The 17,819-nt window shown below is 42.0% G+C and overlaps 2 protein-coding genes and 1 pseudogene across 5 annotated transcripts; all 3 read left to right on the top strand.

Annotated features, from left to right (window-relative positions):
* The first annotated feature begins 3,732 nt into the window (after nucleotides 1–3,732).
* LOC110774504 (uncharacterized) lies at nucleotides 3,733–5,634 on the top strand. Of its 3 annotated transcripts, none has more exons than XM_021979046.2 (4): nucleotides 3,733–3,996; nucleotides 4,501–4,619; nucleotides 5,210–5,255; nucleotides 5,369–5,634. In XM_021979046.2, exons 1-3 carry the CDS (start codon nucleotides 3,821–3,823, stop codon nucleotides 5,227–5,229), a joined length of 315 nt encoding a protein of 104 aa, XP_021834738.1. In that variant the 5' UTR covers nucleotides 3,733–3,820; the 3' UTR covers nucleotides 5,230–5,255; nucleotides 5,369–5,634. The 3 variants fall into 3 exon arrangements, with proteins under 3 accessions (XP_021834738.1, XP_021834737.1, XP_021834736.1); XM_021979045.2 differs by having other exon boundaries at nucleotides 5,329–5,634; XM_021979044.2 differs by having other exon boundaries at nucleotides 3,741–3,996; nucleotides 5,210–5,634.
* Nucleotides 5,635–6,246: 612 nt separating this feature from the next.
* On the top strand, nucleotides 6,247–16,830 carry LOC110744710 (uncharacterized). 2 transcript variants are annotated; one of them, XM_088253224.1, is made up of 5 exons: nucleotides 6,247–6,682; nucleotides 7,097–7,176; nucleotides 7,463–7,631; nucleotides 8,467–8,549; nucleotides 9,092–16,830. In XM_088253224.1, exon 5 carries the CDS (start codon nucleotides 14,305–14,307, stop codon nucleotides 16,828–16,830), a length of 2,526 nt encoding a protein of 841 aa, XP_088109350.1. In that variant the 5' UTR covers nucleotides 6,247–6,682; nucleotides 7,097–7,176; nucleotides 7,463–7,631; nucleotides 8,467–8,549; nucleotides 9,092–14,304. The 2 variants fall into 2 exon arrangements, with proteins under 2 accessions (XP_088109350.1, XP_088109349.1); XM_088253223.1 differs by having other exon boundaries at nucleotides 9,023–16,830.
* Nucleotides 8,118–8,248, top strand: LOC148294334 (U2 spliceosomal RNA; annotated as a pseudogene).
* Nucleotides 16,831–17,819: the final 989 nt, after the last annotated feature.

Raw genomic sequence — 17,819 nt, 5'->3', positions numbered from 1 at the left:
TACGCTAAAAAAAGGTACACGCTTCTTACTACAAAGCCTTCAAATTTTGAGGTGTAAAATCATAATTCCACATATTTGAGTTTATAGTAATCATTGAATTAAGGAAACAAGAATGTTATGTTATAAAACATTAACTAGTGTTTTGGTTTGTCTCGAAATTTTTTTGAGTTTTTGTTGTTATTTTGAATTTTTCTAGGTCAAAATATGATTTTAGAAATTTTAGGATGAACAGAATGTCACAAGGAGTCCGTAGGAATTTTCGGTGTATTTTTATTTTATTTTTAATGTATTTATTATGAATTTAAGAAGTTAAATCATAGAAATTTTAATATTAAATGAAATTACTTGACCCTCAGTATTTTTGACATGTGTCCATCTATGATGGCGCCATGTGTAATTTCTATTATTTTTTATTATTTATTAAAAAGAATTCATACAAAATTAATTAAAAATCAGAAAATGTCAAAGTTTTTAACGGGTGTCCTCCTACCTACTATAGTGTCATGTATCATTTCGTAGCTTCCACTCTGTATCTCCTCTTCATCTCAGCTACCTCTCTCTCTCAGGTACTTTTCATTTCTCTCTCTCTCTCAGCTCTTCTTCGATTCTCTGATCGCTGGAAAGAATCTGTTTTGTTATTTTGTGGCCTCACCCAATGATTTAGGCAATTTGTGGCTTCAGCCTTCACCCCAAAGATTTTATGATTCAAATAGTAGCTATTATGGTTTGTAGTTTTTCAAACTGTGATTATAAATTTTCAATTTACAGAATGAAAAAATATAAATTGTACTTTTGTTTGTACCTTAAAACCAGATGAGGCCACTGGCCCTTTCCCTGAAGCTGTGCTGCTTAGAGCGATTCCAGTAGCCCCTGGCAAGGGGGGGCCTAGGCCCAAAAAGGACTTCCAGCGGACAAATGCTGCCAGGGCTGTTGGTGGGCTCCACAAGCCTGGGCTGGCCCTCAGGCAAAACCAACCTTTGCTCTAGTCTGGGTTAACGTCATCAACCAAAAAAAAATATACTAAAATTTTCATAATTAAAAAAAAAACTAAATACTTAGTCATATTTTTCACTTCCCGCACCAAAACTTTATACAAATTCCTCTCCTCATATCTCATGTGAATAGTGGTTGCCATGGCAATGGGTGGAAACACCACAAGCCTTTTGCAAGGGCTGCCACTATTCACATGAATAGTAATAGCCCTTGCCTCCCCTTACTATTTGCCATGGCAAAGGGAGGCAAGGGCAGATGCTATTCATGTGAATAGTGGCAGCCTATCAAGTGGGTTACATGAAAGATTTTTTGCTGCCTATCAAGAGGGTTCACCACCTCCCAACATTGTTGATGGTTGAAAGATTTTTTGCCTTGCCCAATGGCTCCGAACCACATTTGTGCTTGCATAATCTATTTAAAAAAAAAGGATTTGCAGGTAACATTACAAAGAATATTGGAAATGCAAGAAACAAATAAAAATATATTGGAAATGCAAGAAACAATAAAAAATATATTGAAAATGCAAGAAAGATTAAAAAAAATTTGGACATTAAATTTAATAAAACGGGAAATTACAAATAATTTACCTCATTGCTAAGATTTTCGCAGCTTCGATGGTTTTCCCTCGCTTTTGCCAACACATCTCTCCATTTCTCCAATTCTTTATTCAAAATTTTCCACCTACTAGCCAATGCCATTTCCATACGAGTCGAACCCGATCTTTCACAAAATACCGCATGAATTTTTTTTTCCACATAGGAGAGAATTTCATCTCATTGCCCGTGACCGGACAATGACTAATTTAGACCCAAGACTCAAATAATTAGGACATAAAAAAGAATATTGGAAATGCAAGAAACAATAAAAATATATTGGAAATGCAAGAAACATTAAAAAAAATTAGGACATTAAATTTAATAAAACGGAAATTACAAATAATTTACCTCATTGCTAAGATTTTCACCGCTTCGATGGTTGTCCCTCGCTTTTGCCAACACATCTCTCAATTTCCCTAACTCTTTATTCAAAATTTTCCATCTACTAGCCAAGGTCATTTCCGTACGAGTCGAACCCGATCTTTCACAAAATACCGCATGAATTTTTTTCCACACATCCCTCCAGCTTCGATGGAAGATGCCATAAGATGGTGAATAAAAATGAAAATTGAAAGTTAAAAATTTTTTGTGTAGAAAGTGAAAAATAATAAAAGGAGAAGAAAATGTATGAGGATTTGGTGTTGAAAGTGATCAACATTGGTAGGTATTTATAGATAAAAATTCCAGAATTTTTTGGTAATTTTAAAAAAAAAATTCAATATTTTTTTTTCCAGATTTTTTAACCCTAAAAATATGGAGGGATAAATTGATCGAAGCGACCAGAACAAGTCACGTGGCGTGTTACTGTTGGTGGACGTTAGGGCTAACGCCAGTGCACGGTAAATCAATTTTTTTTTAAATGTTGGCGCGTGCAACGCACGCACTAACGTTAAAAAAAATTTGAATTTGCGTGGCTGACGCTTGGCTGGCGTTAGCGATGATGTCATCTCCCCTCGGGCTCGGGCTCAGGTTACTTTCGCTTGTGGGCTGCCCTAGTCACGTGGGACCCTCACCTTGCCCGGGCTACATTGGCTCATTGGAACGACTTGCCTGGGATTAGGCCCTGTTCTGCCCGAGCTTCAGTCAACCGGTGGAAGTGCTCTTAAAGAGGTTGCCTTTTGAATTTTGGCACAACTTCATTTTCTTGAAAAACTAAATGAAGTTGGATAAGATAAGGTTTTGGGTTGTTAAAGTTTAGTTGCATATATTATTACAGTGACGACTCTAATTGTAATTGATTTTGAGATGAATTTTTGTTATGAATTGCAGAAGAAATTTTAGGAAGATGGTAAACTTCTCCCTGAGTTTGTTGAAGCAGAAGAAGGTGAGTTACTCTGATTCAAACTTGTTATAGATAATTGGTATCCTTTTAAAAGGAAGCAATATAAATTTTCTTTGTTCTGAAGAAAGATTTTGGCCCTATGGGGATTGCTGTTATTTAATTTGTTTTCATCACTATGCAGAGAATGTATATCAATTTTTGAAGCTTCAGCTACAAATCGGGAACCGTAAGGCCATCTCCAATGTAAGGACCCAAACCCAAAATATTGCCCCAAATCTCTCCCAACCCAAGAAAATGAAGGACCCAAAATTTGGGAAAACCCAAATTTGGACCCAAATATGGATCCAAGTATTGCCTGGACCTAATATTATTCACTGGACCCCACACTGAGGTGGCAGAGTCCATGTGCTTCTGAAAAATGGTGGGACCCGCGCTGGTCACATGTTCTGATGGGCTTGTCTGTGGCATGGGCCACGTGTCAGCACTAGATGAGAGAGCCGTTGGGCTTTGGTTGTCTCCTTTTTTTTTATTTTTAATATTTTATTGATTTATAAATCAAATAGTATCGATTGGGCCCACATAGTCACTTTTTGGACTTAAAATTTGAGTCCGAAGGGTTGGGAGAAAAAACGATTTGAGTCCGGGCAAAACCCAAATAGTCACTTTTTGAAGGGGGAAAATTTGGGTTTAGCCCCTCATGGGTTGGAGATGGTCTAAGAACCAAACCTGAAACGGGCAGGTTTGGGTTGGTCGGTCTTGCCAGTGGATTTTCATCAGAATCAGACCAGATTAAACCGGTCTTCATCTCTGATTCAGATTTTATGAGAAAACTGGCCCAAACCGAACTGTGCCAAGCGCTACTCATTATAGAAGCTCCCAAGCCCAACAAAGTATCCGGTCCAGGAAGGAACAAAGAAAGCTGTGAGCTTTGGGAAACAGGGAAATAGAGATGGCGGCTAACTGTGCGAGACGAACCCTACAATTTTCTTCATCTTCTGCAAAAACCCTTTTGTGCCGTACACCATCTTCACCTTTCGCCTCCAAAGCTTCTAATCTTATCGAACTTACTGCCGTCAAGCCCACTTCTGCTCCTCGACTCCCTGCTCAGAAGCTCAAGGTATCAAGGTTCGATTTCAGTTTTTGTACCTTTAATTTTGACATACTTTGGAAATTGATTGCCTGATTCTAGAAGAATGGAAAAGAGCGCTGTGACTTTGTTTGGCTTCCGAGAAAAGAAAATCTGAATCTTGGGTCTTTGGTGCTTGCTCACGGTTTTTCTTTCTTTCTTTGTAGTTATGTGAAAAATGATTAATGGAACTTGCTCCAACTGATCATAATCCTTGCATTAAGCTGATTGAGTTCAGCCTCTTTGTTTCCTTGAATTCCAAAGCTTGAATTTTGTTCAATATTTCATTTACTTGTGATAATTGCACATGTTCACAGCTCAGTTCATTATGACAATGCCTCTAGCTCAGTTCTATTTTGTTCATATATATATATATATGTAGTTTTTTCTGTTTTATTTTATTGATCATATATGATTGTGATGGTAGTTCCAAATGCTTGAGAGCATTATTAGGAAGACTGCTGAATTTGTTACTAAACTTACTATGATTTGGCCAAGCATAGATTTCCAGTGGAGTTGGCGGGTGTGCTGTCATTGATCCCATTGCATAGTGCTACTGCTTCTGCCTTGTTCACTTCGCTCCTGTCTTTGCACAATAACAGCTGGGGATGCCTATCAGAAGGTACTCTTCAGGGTTTACCTTTGTTTTCATACAATGGCTGTCTGTGGCTTATGACATTAAATATCGTTGCACAATATCATTCGAGAATCCATAGCATACTCCTCTTCCATGATCTTTGGTTAATGATATTTTCTAATGGAGAAGGAAAATGAATTATTTAGTGCATTGGGCTCAGCAGAATGCCTTATGTTGAAAAATTGCTGAACCAAGAAATATTGAAGAATGCAGTGTTCTTAGAATTCTTCACAGATATTCAGGTGACATGGGGGAGGAAGACACAGAAATATCCGGAGGTTGTTATGTTATGTATAGGTAGACTGACGTCCCAATTGATTTAATCCATATAATTGTTTTTTTCTTCTTCTTATCCATGGAGTTAGAATTTCCTTCATGAAAACTCCTTGCAACTTTTACTTTTCCAGTGGTTCATTCTCTCATATTGTCCCATTAATAACTGGGTTTGTTACTGATGGGTGATTGCGAACAGAGATCGTTGTCGATAATACTATCTCACTGAGGCTTGTCAAATCATGACTCTGTCCTCTAGGTCCCCTTCAATGTCTCACCTTGTACATTGTACCTGTATGCAGGTTTTGCAACTCCTCTATAGCATGGCCAGTGAGCTGCTGTTTCTAGGTACAAGCGCGATCATGAATAGCGGATTTTGTTTCTTTTGCAGGCTTCTGATTGCATTTGAACTTTATTGTAGCCTCAAAAAGTAGATGATGATCGTTTCATTGTTTCTCAAGGTTTTCCAGACTCTAGTTATGATAACCGGAAATTCAGCATATCCCTGGTTAGAAATTTTACACACAAGACCCCGACTATGTGGCATAAACTCTGGAGTTAGATCAATAGTGGTTTTGAGACAATTGGTAAATCGGGTTTGATGCGTATTGGTTTCATTGGCAATAAATTTTGCAGTACGTTATTGTATCTTGAGGAACAAAACCTCCAAATTTTTGTACTACATTATTGCATGTTTTATAGGATTCAATTTTCACAGCTAAAAGAAGACTAACGCCAAGAAACATAAAAGGATTCTTGATGGACCAAGGAAATGATTGTTTTGAACACTTTTTCAACCCCTTAATTCTTCCCATGTAAATATATTAAATTTCATCAATTATTATTCCTTCCCACGTAGTTCTCAAACATTGAATATTCTGGACGAGAATTCAAATCAACTCCAAACATTTAATATAACTTTTTAATACAAAATTTATCATCGAAACCATATAAATACACTCTTAAACCCCCCAAAGAATCCACCAATCTTTTCAACCCTAGCTCTCACTTAGGTTGCCCAGAGCTCAAGAATTCAATCAAAAAATATGCAGCAGCACAAACAACACAGCCTCGTGACTCATCTAGTCTCTTCATCATCTTGTTATCATCCCAAAATGTAAGCCATCTCAAATAATCAACTCAGATAATACTAGTTTTTTGTTGTTGTATGTTTCTTATAGAAGATTGGATTGTTATTCGCACCATGCGCATGCCCCTTGCACTCAAGTTTGAATCTTCTGTCCTTAGATTAGATTAATTGAAAGTAGTTTAGACAATTTTTTTTATTAAAATTTTTTTAATAAAAAAAGAAAGAATTGTTAATCTTATGTTACGCACTTTTTTTAATTTTATTTGTTTCATTCCTTTGATTCGTATTTTAATCATTTATTCATTCTCTCACAAACAATGTTATGTCCAAATCTAGGTTGCTTTCGCGACGGAGAAAACCCATTTACGCCCAAGGCCCATGTGATTCGGTACTGGAACTAAGCGGTCCAAAACGACGCAGAGAAACTGTCGTTTCTGCTCTCAAAGGCCTCGCCATTGAGAGCGGTGAAGTCGGCAGCTTTCGTAGAACTCGCGGCTCAGAACGCTCTCTCGACTCGGCTCCCTGAGTTCTGTTCCTGTGCGAACCTCCTCTACTTCCCCGATGTCGGCCAGAGCCTCGAAAATCAGGACGGCGACACGAACTTCACCGCCTACTCGACCAAGAACTTCACAAACTATGGGACGACTCGATGGGCAGGGGTAGACACCATCGGCCGTCGACCCAGGTATAAAGTTTGATCCTCTCATCGTACTTGACATTTTGACAGAGGTGGCGACCGGCGATTTTGAGTTTCGCCGGCGCCGGATTTTGAGTTTGATCCTCTCAAGGATATAGGTAATTAGGATTGTTATGATAGCATGTGAACTTGTAGTTGTTGTCGTTGTCTTTGTTCTTGTAGCAAGTTGCTTCGTTGTCGTTGTAGTTGTTTGTTTGTGCCTTCATTTTAATTGTAAAAGTAAACAATGAAAACTTATTGTCTTCCTTTTGGATTTTGGTTTTTAAGTGGCAGTTTCTCGTTAGGTGTTATTCATAATTGTTTCAAATTAAAATAATTTTCTTATTTATTTATTTTTTCTTCACTTTTGTGAAGAAAAAGTTGATGAAACCAATCTGAAACTTCTTTATGATTTTCTTGCAGATATTACTCCCCACAGTAGTAATGTTGTTGTTAATAGCTATAAGGATGCGTGTTGATACTCAGATTCACCCGTCGCAGCTGTAAGTGGCGACAAAGTCTGGCTAATTTTTGTGTTTCATTTATGTTTGTAATATAGTGTGCGTGTGTGCATGGCAGGGTGTGTGTGTGTGGTTTTTACTTGATTTGGTACTACATATTTTAAGTATGTTTCGCTTTGGGCAATATTCTCCCAATACTTAATAAATTTGAAGGAAATAAGGAAACAAATGAAATTAAAACCCTACATGGATTTGGGCAAGGTTTTTGTGTGTGGAATTTCTCATTTTGTGAGAAGTATTGGTACTAAGTTTAATGATACTTGACCAGGTATATCCGGAAAGGGACGTTTGTGGAAGTGGGCAAAGGAATATCACCGAACTTTGAACAAGTTTTGGAATTACTGTTGAATAAGGAAGAGTTTCTGGCTTTTGCACCAGACACCGAAGAAACAAAGTCAATGATTAACATAATATCGGTTAAATTTCCCCTCTTGAAGGTGCCCATTCTTATCTATTGCTTGATTTTGTTACTTTTGGTATGCAGTTGTGTGTTCATGCACATGCTAGGCACATTCTTTTCTTTAGCACATCTGAGCTTTGACACCTCCTCTATTTTGAAATTTATTTTTAAAAGCATTGAAGTCTTTGTTACATATGAGATTTGTTAACCACCCTACATAGAATGGATGATATTGGTGTGGGACTCCAGTTACCCCCAAATTAGATATCAAGAGTGTATTGTCTTCATTCTAGCAAACTATTGAAAAAGAAGATGTTTTGTTAACGTTACCATCCTGCTTTGATTTTCTTAAATGGTGTCCATTTGCATGGGGAGGCTTCATCTTTAGATTATGATTTTGGGGCAAACATAATTCATTAGTGCACTATTGTGGGCGAGACATGGTCAATTAGGCTCTGTTTTTTTTTTGTTGTTGTCTTTTTCCTAATAAAAAAAAATTTAGGGTTAAGTTCTTGGCTTTCTCGCACTTTCTCGGCCTTTTGGTTAAGAACAAGTGTAGTATATGTTCTTATTAGTAGTTTCAGATGATTGACCCAATGGCCATTAATTATTAGGCATGGCATGTGTTGCTTTTTATTTATTAGAAAAATCTTATTTTCTGCCCCTCCTTTTAACTGTACGTATTAGTTGCAAATTTCTGAGCTTTGTATTCCCATATGGTTCTCTTCGTCACATTCAAGCATGGCTTTGTTAGTTGGAATTTGCTTGTATAAATTAGAAAATGAAATAACGGGTTTCACAATGTGTCTTTTCATTTCCTTCACAAGGGTTTTCATGGCTCAAGCTAAATAAAGTCCATTTCATACTTACAGAATGTTTCTAGAGTTTACAAAGATGAACAGGAGCTGGAAACCTATATAGGCTCAGATCTCTATGGTACCTGCAATCAAATAATGTAAGTCGTACTTTTGTATCACAGTATGGATCTGAGGGAAATTTCCTTGAAATGAATTTCGATTATAGTTGGGACTGGAGAAGTATGAAAGACTAGTGGAGAAATGAAAATTACCAAAATTGTTTCTTTTGATGGTTTTCTAGTACTGGTCAAACGTTTCCTGCCTAATATTTTGCAGATTAGTGATCTCTTGGACTACATGACTGTTGCTATTCATGCATGCTTGATTCGCTTGAAGCATTGATTCAGTGCATTATAGTTTTCATCTTTTTATATGTGGCTTTGGCTCCCTGATATTATCTGTATGATCCACACGTCTTCATGAATTGAATGTGAGGTCTAATCATGCATGCATGATTTTTGAAAAAAAAAAGGGGCCAACGATCATACCTGCACCAATTAAATGTTTATCATAATGTGGATAGGTGGTTGACCAGTTTCCCCTTTCCTATGTTACCTTCCGATGTTTGCAGGTAGTTGTGTTTAATGTAGAACTGTCTGACGTGGAATTCACTTCCCACCTGCCCTGTTTGTCTGCACAGGTGGTTGACGAGTTTCCCTATTCCTAGTTGCCTTTAGATGTTTGCTTGCACATGTGCTTAGTAGATTGTTCTTCGACCAAGATTTCATCACCAACCTGCCCGACACGTCTACACAGGTGGTTGACCAGCTTCCCTGTTCCTAGTTGTCTTTGGATGTTTGCATGTACATGTGCTTGGAAGATAGTTTTTCAACGAAGACTTCGTCGACCACCTGCCCGACATGTCTACGCAGGTGGTTGACCAGTTTCCCCTTTCCTCTGTTACGTTCCGATGTTAGCAGGTAGTTGTGTTTAATGTAGAGCTGTCTGACGACGATTTTCCAACCCACCTGCCCGATTTGTGTACACAGGTGGTTGGCCAGTTTCCCTGTTCCTAGTTGCCTTTAGATGTATGCATGTACATGTGCTAGGTAGATAGTTCTTCGACCAAGATTTTGTCAGCCACCTGCCCGACATGTCTACACAGGTGGTTGACCAGTTTCCCTGTTCCTAGTTGCCTTTGGATGTTTGCGTGTCCATGTGTTTTGTAGATAGTTTTTCGACCAAGACTTCGTCGACCACCTGCCCGACATGTCTACACAGGTGGTTGGCTAGTTTCTCCCATCCTCCGTTTCCTTTCGATGTTTGCAGGTAGTTGCATTTAATGTAGAGCTGTCTGACGACGATTTTCCAACCCACCTGCCCGATTTGTCTACACAGGTGGTTGGCCAGTTTCCCTGTTCCTGGTTGCCTTTAGATGTATGCGTGTACATGTGCTGGGTAGATAGTTCTTCGATCAAGATTTGGTCAGCCACCTACTCGACATGTCTACATAGGTGGTTGACCAGTTTCCCTGTTCCTAATTGCCTTTTGATGTTTGAATGCAAATGTGCTTGGTAGATAGTTTTTCGACCAAGACTTCGTCGACCACCTGCCCGACATGTCTACACAGGTGGTTGGCTAGTTTCCCCCATCCTCTGTTTCCTTCCAATGTTTGCAGGTAGTTGTGTTTATTGTAGAGCTGTCTGACGACGATTTTTCAACCCTCCTACCCGATTTGTGTACACAAGTGGTTGACCAGTTTCCCTGTTCCTAGTTACCTTTAGATGTATGCATGTACATGTGCTAGGTAGATAGTTCTTCGACCAAGATTTCGTCAGCCACCTCCCCGACATGTCTACACAGGTGATTGACCAGTTTCCCTGTTCCTAGTTGCCTTTGGATGTTTGCATGTACATGTGTTTGGTAGATAGTTTTTTGACCAAGACTTCGTCGACCACCTGCCCGACATGTCTACACAGGTGGTTGGCTAGTTTCCCCCATCCTCTGTTTCCTTTTGATGTTTGCAGGTAGTTGTATTTAATGTAGAGCTGTCTGACGACGATTTTCCAACCCACATACCCGATTTGTCTACACAGGTGGTTGGCCAGTTTCCCTGTTCCTACTTGCCTTTAGATGTATGCATGTACATGTGGTAGGTAGATAGTTCTTCGACCAAGTTTTCATCAGCCACCTGCCCGACATGTCTACACAGGTGGTTGACTAGTTTCCCTGTTCCTAGTTGCCTTTGGATGTTTGTATGTACATGTGCTTTGTAGATAGTTCTTCGACCAAGATTTCGTCCGCCACTTGCCCGACATGTCTGCACATGTGGTTAGCCAGTTTCTCCCATCCTCTTTTAACTTCCGATGTTTGCATGTAGTTGTGCTTAATGTAGAGCCATCAGACGAGGTTTTCGCTGACGACCTGCCCAATTTGTCTACACATGTGGTTTGCCAGTTTTCCTGTTCCTAGTTGCCTTTAAAAGTTCGCATGTACATGTGCTTAGTAGATAGTTCTTCGACCAAGATTTCGTCAGCCACCTGCCCGACATGTCTATATAGGTGGTTGACCAGTTTCCCCTTTCCAATGTTACCTTCCGATGTTTGCAGGTAGTTGTGTTTGATGTAGAGTTGTCTGACGAGGAATTCCCTTCCCCCCTGCCCTATTTGTCTGCACAGGTGGTTGGCAAGTTTCCCTATTCCTAGTTGCCTTTAGATGTTTGCATGCACATGTGCTTAGTAGATAGTTCTTCGATCAAGATTTCGTCACCCACCTGCCCAACATGTCTACACAGGTGGTTGACCAGTTTCCCCTTTCCTCTGTTACGTTCCGATGTTAGCAGGTAGTTGTGTTTAATGTAGAGCTGTCTGAAGAGGAATTCCCTTCCCACCTACCTGATTTGTCCGCAAAGGTGGTTCACCAATTTCCCTGTTCCTAGTTGACTTTAAATGTTTGCATGTACATGTGCTTAGTAGATAGTTCTTCGACCAAGATTTCGTCAGCCACCAGCCCGACATGTCTACACAGGTGGTTGGCTAGTTTCACCCATCCTCTGTTTCCTTTCAATTTTTGCGGGTAGTTGTGTTTAATGTAGAGCTGTCTGACGACGATTTTCCAACCCACCTGCCCGATTTGTCTACACAGGTGGTTGGCCAGTTTCACTATTCCTAGTTGCCCTTAGATGTATGCATGTACAAGTGCTAGGTAGATTGTTCTTCGACCAAGATTTCGTCAGCCACCTGCCCAACATGTCTACACAGGTGGTTGACCAGTTCCCCTGTTCCTAGTTGCCTTTGGATGTTTGCATGTACATGTGCTTAGTTGATAGTTCTTTGACTAAGATTTCGTCATCCACCTGCCCGACATGTCTACACAGGTGGTTGACCAGTTTCCCCTTTCCTCTGTTCCGTTCCGATGTTAGCAGGTAGTTGTGTTTAATGTAGAGTTGTCTGACGAGGAATTTAGTTCCCACCTGCCCGATTTGTCTGCACCGTTGGGTCGCCAGTTTCCCTGTTCCTAGTTGCCTTTAGATGTTTGCCTGTACATGTGCATAGTAGATAGTTTTTCGACAAAGACTTCGTGAACCACCTGCCCGAGAAGTCTACACATGTGGTTGGCCAGTTTCTCCCATCGTCTGTTAACTTTCGATGTTTGCATGTAGTTGTGTTTAATGTAGGGCTATCGGACGAGGTTTTCCCTACCCACCTGCCCGATTTGTATACACAGGTGGTTTGCCAGTTTTCCTGTTCCTAGTTGCATTTAAAAGTTCGCATGTACGTGTGCTTCGTAGATAGTTCTTCGACCAAGATTTCGTAAGCCACCTGCCCGACATGTTTATATTGGTGGTTGACCAGTTTTCCCTTTCCCATGTTACCTTCCGATGTTTGCAGGTAGTTGTGTTTAATGTAGAGCTGTCTGATGAGGAATTCCCTTCCGACCTGCCCTATTTGTCTGCACAGGCGGTTGACCAGTTTCCCTGTTCCTAGTTGCCTTTAGATGTTTGCATGCACTTGTGCTTAGTAAATAGTTCTTCGACCAAGATTTCGTTAACCACCTGCACAACATTTCTACATAGGTGGATGACCAGTTTCCCCTTTCCTCTGTTACGTTCCGATGTTAGCAGGTAGTTGTGCTTAATGTAGAGCTGTCTGACGAGGATTTCCCTACCCACCTGTTCCACATGTCTACACAGGTGGTTGACCAGTTTCCCTGTTCCTAGTTGCCTTTGGATGTTTGCAAGTACATGTGCTTAGTAGATAGGTTTTCAACCAACACTTCGTAAGCCATTGTTGAGGCCCAAAAAATCATAGGACAGGCCCATGCATATTTTAAAGCCCAATCGCTATCATGCTATAAAAAAATAGCCTAGTTAATGCACACATGCCATGCCAAGCAAGGCTACAATTTGGCACGTGGGGAGGCAGTGGTGTGAGTTTACCACTTTCACATGCAAACTTGTAAGAATTACAAGGTTTCGTAGGCCCAAGCCCACTTAGCCCACTGCACTGACAAGCATTATCTAACGCAATGCCCGAGCCACTGCAGTACGACATAGCCCGAGCCACTGCAATACGATATAACCCAAGCATAAGCACACGATAACGTGCAATGCCAAGCAACTCCCTATTGTGTCAAATCTCGCAACAAACCTAAGTGGGCCCAAGCCACTTAATTATACGCCTGAGGCTTGCTGATTGGTTTGTGGTGTGGATGGTCACAAGTTACACAAGGCCCATTGATGGCTCAAAAGTGGAAGCTTTGGGCTGGGCACCAAAGCCAAGCCCATTTTCTTGAGTCATTAAACGGGTGAGCAGAGAGAGAAAAAAAACCTAGCACCAGTTCTGAGCGACCGGTCGCCAGTACTGGGCGACCGGTCTCTTTTGCACAGAGTCGAAAACCCAAAACAGCACAGCTGGAGCGATCGGTCGCCCGTCACTAGCGACCGGTCTCTGAAGACTCTGCCTAAAAGCGACCGGTTGCTGGCACCTTGAGACCGGTCGCTGGTCACGATTTCCAGCTTCTTCGAATCTGCTTCAAAACGACCGGTCGCTCATCCCTTGCGACCGGTCGCTTCCTCCGACCTACCCTTATCCCACCTAAATACCCACACAACAGCAAAACAAGGTCCTGCGGTAAAACAAAGTCCTGCGGCAAAACAAGGTCCTGCGGTAAAACAAAGTCCCTGCGGCAAAACAAAGGTCCTGCGGTAAAACAAAGGTCCTGCCGCAAAACAAGGTCCTGCGGCAAAACAAAGGCACGGCAGCAAAATCAACAACCCAAAATAACTCCTTACCCGGCAACTGCATAAAATGAAGAGGTTATGTCATATCGACTGGGAGACAAACACCTCGAAGTCGGAGAGCAAGCCGGACCACCTTGATACTAGAGTGCATGCGTGTGGGGGAAGCAAACTCGCAAGAAGTATAAAATGGCAAGGAAGCAGAGGAAAAGGGGGACAACCCGAACACGACGAAAGAAAACACCCAGAAACCCAGAAATCTACACCAAAACTTAACCTCCTCCTGTGATCATATCCTTTGAAAGCCTAAAATATCACCCCATCACCCATATTTTCCAGCAAGGTCTTTGATACCAACCCAAGCGGCAATCTCTCAATCTCTCTCTCTGCTAAACTTGTGGAGACTTAGCTCCCGCATCACAAGCCTTTCAAGCCAAGCATAACTTTCTAATTCTTTTATCACAGTCATCACCTCCTTGGTGGGAAGAAACAGAGCATTCCCTGAAAATCTACATTTTCTCGGAGTGTTTTGGGCCTGGTTCCGAACTCAGGCAAAGGGGCATCACTATTAGCTCTCTACGACGGCCCAAGTCCGCATTAAGCTGTTGTAACCGAAAAAAGACCCCCACATAAATTGGCGACTCTGCTGGGGACTCAGGCTGCCATTCTCACCAATGCCTCCAAAAAGGAATGTCAGAAGCAACACTGTGGCCTCCCAAGAGGAGTTAAACCACGGTGACTCGACGTCAAGAGGGAACAGCTCCCGTGAAGAGGAGAGACAAACAAATGGAGAGGACTATACACTCCCAGAGCTCATCGCAACCATCCATGCTATGGGTAAATCCCAGAGAGAAATGATTGAAACAATCAAAGAGTTGAAGAACTCTGTTTCCAATCAGAATAACAAAAATGAAGAGCAACGCGAAAAGACGCCATTAGGAGATTCAGCTCCTGCTGGAAGAGGATGTGAGCAGAAGGAAGCATCTTTTGTCACCCATGAAGATGTGATTGCCATGCTGGAAAAAGAGTTAAATCGAAGCCATGAAGATTGGAAATACGTCCCTCAGCCGCCATATCCGGCCAGCGTACTCGAGCAGCCCTATCCTAAGGGCTATGAAACTCCAAGCTTTATCCTCTTTGATGGGAGGAAAGGAAGTCCAAAAGATCACATCAGTCGCTTCGTTGATGCTTTGGGACCCCATGCTGGTGATTATAACTTACGTGTTCGAGAATTTTCGAAAAGTCTCACAGACCGCGCCTATACTTGGTATACTACTTTGGCACCGGGCTCTATTCGCTCCTGGGAAGACTTGGCAAGCAGGTTCTGTAGAAAATATTTTCAGCACGAGGAACGAGTAACTACGACTCAACTCAATAACACCCGCCAGAAGCCTGGAGAAAACCCTGTGGACTTTGTCCGTCGGTTTCGTGACTTAGCTCTTGATTGTTATGATGAAAAAGATGAAGAGGCACTTGTCGAGATTTGCATAAGTAACATTGTATCAGAATACAGGGTATATCTTGAGAACATCGGAATCAACCAGTTCTCTAGACTTCTGGAAGCAGTGAGGAAAACAAGCATGTCTGTCAGCCCGGCCGCCGGGCAAAGAACATGGAGGAATGAAAGGAAGGAACCCCAACAAACTTTGTTTGTAGATGAAAAATCCTCAAGCGATTTCAACCCACGCAAACGAAGAGAAAGGGAGACGTACCCGCCGCTGCCGTGCAGAGATGAGGAACTCCATGCTATCTTGGATACAATGTTTGCAGAGGGAGTCATCAAGCCACCAAGACCACAAAAGGTCCCTACCAGAGAAGAAAAGAACGATCCGCGATATTGCCGCTACCATCAATATGTGGGACACCCAACCACTGCCTGTCAGACTCTGCGAAAGATCTTGCATGCCAAGGTACATGATGGAACTCTTGAGTTACCTTCCAAGAAGCAAGCCATTGATGATGATCCCTTGCCCAAGCGGAGAGGGAAAGAGATAGCTGCTGTGATCATGTGTTCTGATGATTCGATGAACGATGATGGAATATGGAGCAATGATCCTAAGCCGCCGGACGCAATCTGGGAATCACATGGGAACATGGAGGAAGCCTATTGGTGCAAGTACTCAAAGCCCCCAAGTTATGATGCTCCATGGCCATTCTCTGACGGATGGGAAGCCGGACCTAGTAATGAGGAACTCACACTAGACATGCTGGAAAAGCACAACCGAGCTTTGTTTGGCCAACAAACAAATCAAGAAACCACTGCCGTAACACTTCATAACCTTACGGAGGCTGAGATAACCGTAATGGAACGCTACCAAAGTCTAAAGCAGGGGCCGACGGCAGCACAAGCCCTTCAACGGAACCCAAAATTCAAGTCGCTCTTCGATCAGCTTGGTTACGGGCCGCAGGCTAGGGAAGCAGCTGCTGAGGCTCTGATGCGTGTCTCTGAAGAATATGGATCTCATTGCCTTACCACTCAACCACAGAGAGCATTCTTGGAGAATGACAATGCTATTATCTTCACTGATGAAGATATGGAGGTTCCGTATCCCGACCACAGGAGGCCGCTTTATCTTGAAGGGCAAATCAATAATGTGTTCATTAGGAGAGCCTTGGTGGACACTGGTTCTTCCATCAATATCATGCCTCTATCCGTGCTCACGGCAGCTGACATTCCTCTGTCAAGGATAGTCAAGAACCAGATAAACATTTGCGGCTTCGGAAACAAAAGTGAAGTGTCACTTGGATATATACAGGTAGACCTAAAAGTGGGGCCTATCCGATCCTTGACTAAGTTTCATGTACTGGATATAGAGGTAGCATATCATGCTTTGCTCGGAAGACCCTGGATTAACAAGCATAAGCTTGTGCCCTCCACATATCACCAGTGTGTGAAAGGAAGAGTTGGTTTAAGACCAATCCGCATACCAGGAAATCAGTCACCTTTCAGTCAAAATGAGGCCCATTACTCCGAAGCAGAATTCTACAATGAATGCACAGGCGCCGGAGGCAATCCATCCAAAGCTTTCGGGACACACTTACCTGGGTGGGCCGAAATCCGTGATCTTGGTGACTCAGAGCTTATGATCATTGTGGATCGAGAAAGGGCAAAGCACCCTGAAGTCAATCATCATACCTATACCCCGCCGCAATGCTCAAAAGTTACATTACCAGACGGGCGCATCGTTTACCGTTTATGACGGGTTTGGAGGCCAGACCACGTCTCGTGGGAGGGCCTCGAGTCAGGAGGAGTCCCAAAGCAAATGCGCAATGAACGAATCAAGGAGGTGCCTACCCCTTCTACCTTTCAAGAACCCATGCCGGCACCTAAATGTATGCAAGACGGCTTCACAGCCGTGGCAGAGCAACTAGAGACAATCAACTTAAGTGAAGATCCCTTCATCCAGAAGCCCATTTCCATCAGCATTCATTTGACGGCCAAAGAAAAAGAAAAAGTTGTAAGCCTATTGAAAGAATTCAATGATGTTTTTGCTTGGAGTTATGAGGAGATGCCGGGCTTGGATCCTAGCCTAGTATGCCACACTTTAAACGTTGAAGCAGGCACGAAACCAATGGTGCAACCAAGGAGAAATTTCCACCCTGATGTAGAAGTGCAAATCAAGGCGGAAATAGAAAAACTCATCGCTGCTGGGTTCATCAAACCTATCAAGCATCCTACTTGGCTGGCAAACATAGTCCTTGTAAAGAAAAAGGATGGTCTGATAAGGATATGCGTTGATTTCAGAGATCTCAATAAGGCATGCCCCAAAGATGAGTTTCCACTCCCCAACATGGACATTTTGATTGACTCAACTTCTGGGCAGGGTCTGTTATCTTTCATGGATGGATTCAGTGGGTATAACCAGATAAAAATGTCACCACGAGATGCAGAGAAAACAGCTTTTCGGACGCCTTATGGGAATTTTTACTACACGGTTATGCCGTTTGGTCTCAAAAATGCTGGAGCTACTTATCAACGGGCCATGACGGCAGTGTTCCATGATATGATGGGAAGAGAAGTGGAAGATTATGTGGATGACTTAGTTGTAAAGTCCAAAACAAGAGAAGGCCACTGGGAAGTTCTAAGAAAGGTACTGGAAAGATGTCGATTATATGGCTTAAAGAAGAATCCCAAGAAATGTGCATTTGGTGTTTCAGCAGGCAAATTTTTGGGTTTCTTAGTACACCA

This window comes from Prunus avium, chromosome 5, assembly GCF_965620075.1.
Source record: "Prunus avium chromosome 5, drPruAviu1.hap1.1, whole genome shotgun sequence".
NCBI lineage: Eukaryota > Viridiplantae > Streptophyta > Magnoliopsida > Rosales > Rosaceae > Prunus > Prunus avium.
Note: the sequence above shows the minus strand (reverse complement) of the source record. Positions and strands in the feature narration are given on the sequence as shown.

Bases quoted from the DNA above. Each gene is read 5' to 3' on its own strand.
- LOC110774504 (XM_021979046.2), top strand. From the start codon at position 3,821: ATGGCGGCTAACTGTGCGAGACGAACCCTACAATTTTCTTCATCTTCT. The intron at 3,997-4,500 runs GTTCGATTTCAG...GGCCAAGCATAG, and splicing joins CAGAAGCTCAAGGTATCAAG to ATTTCCAGTGGAGTTGGCGG. The intron at 4,620-5,209 runs GTACTCTTCAGG...ACCTGTATGCAG, and splicing joins CTGGGGATGCCTATCAGAAG to GTTTTGCAACTCCTCTATAG.
- LOC110744710 (XM_088253224.1), top strand. From the start codon at position 14,305: ATGCCTCCAAAAAGGAATGTCAGAAGCAACACTGTGGCCTCCCAAGAG.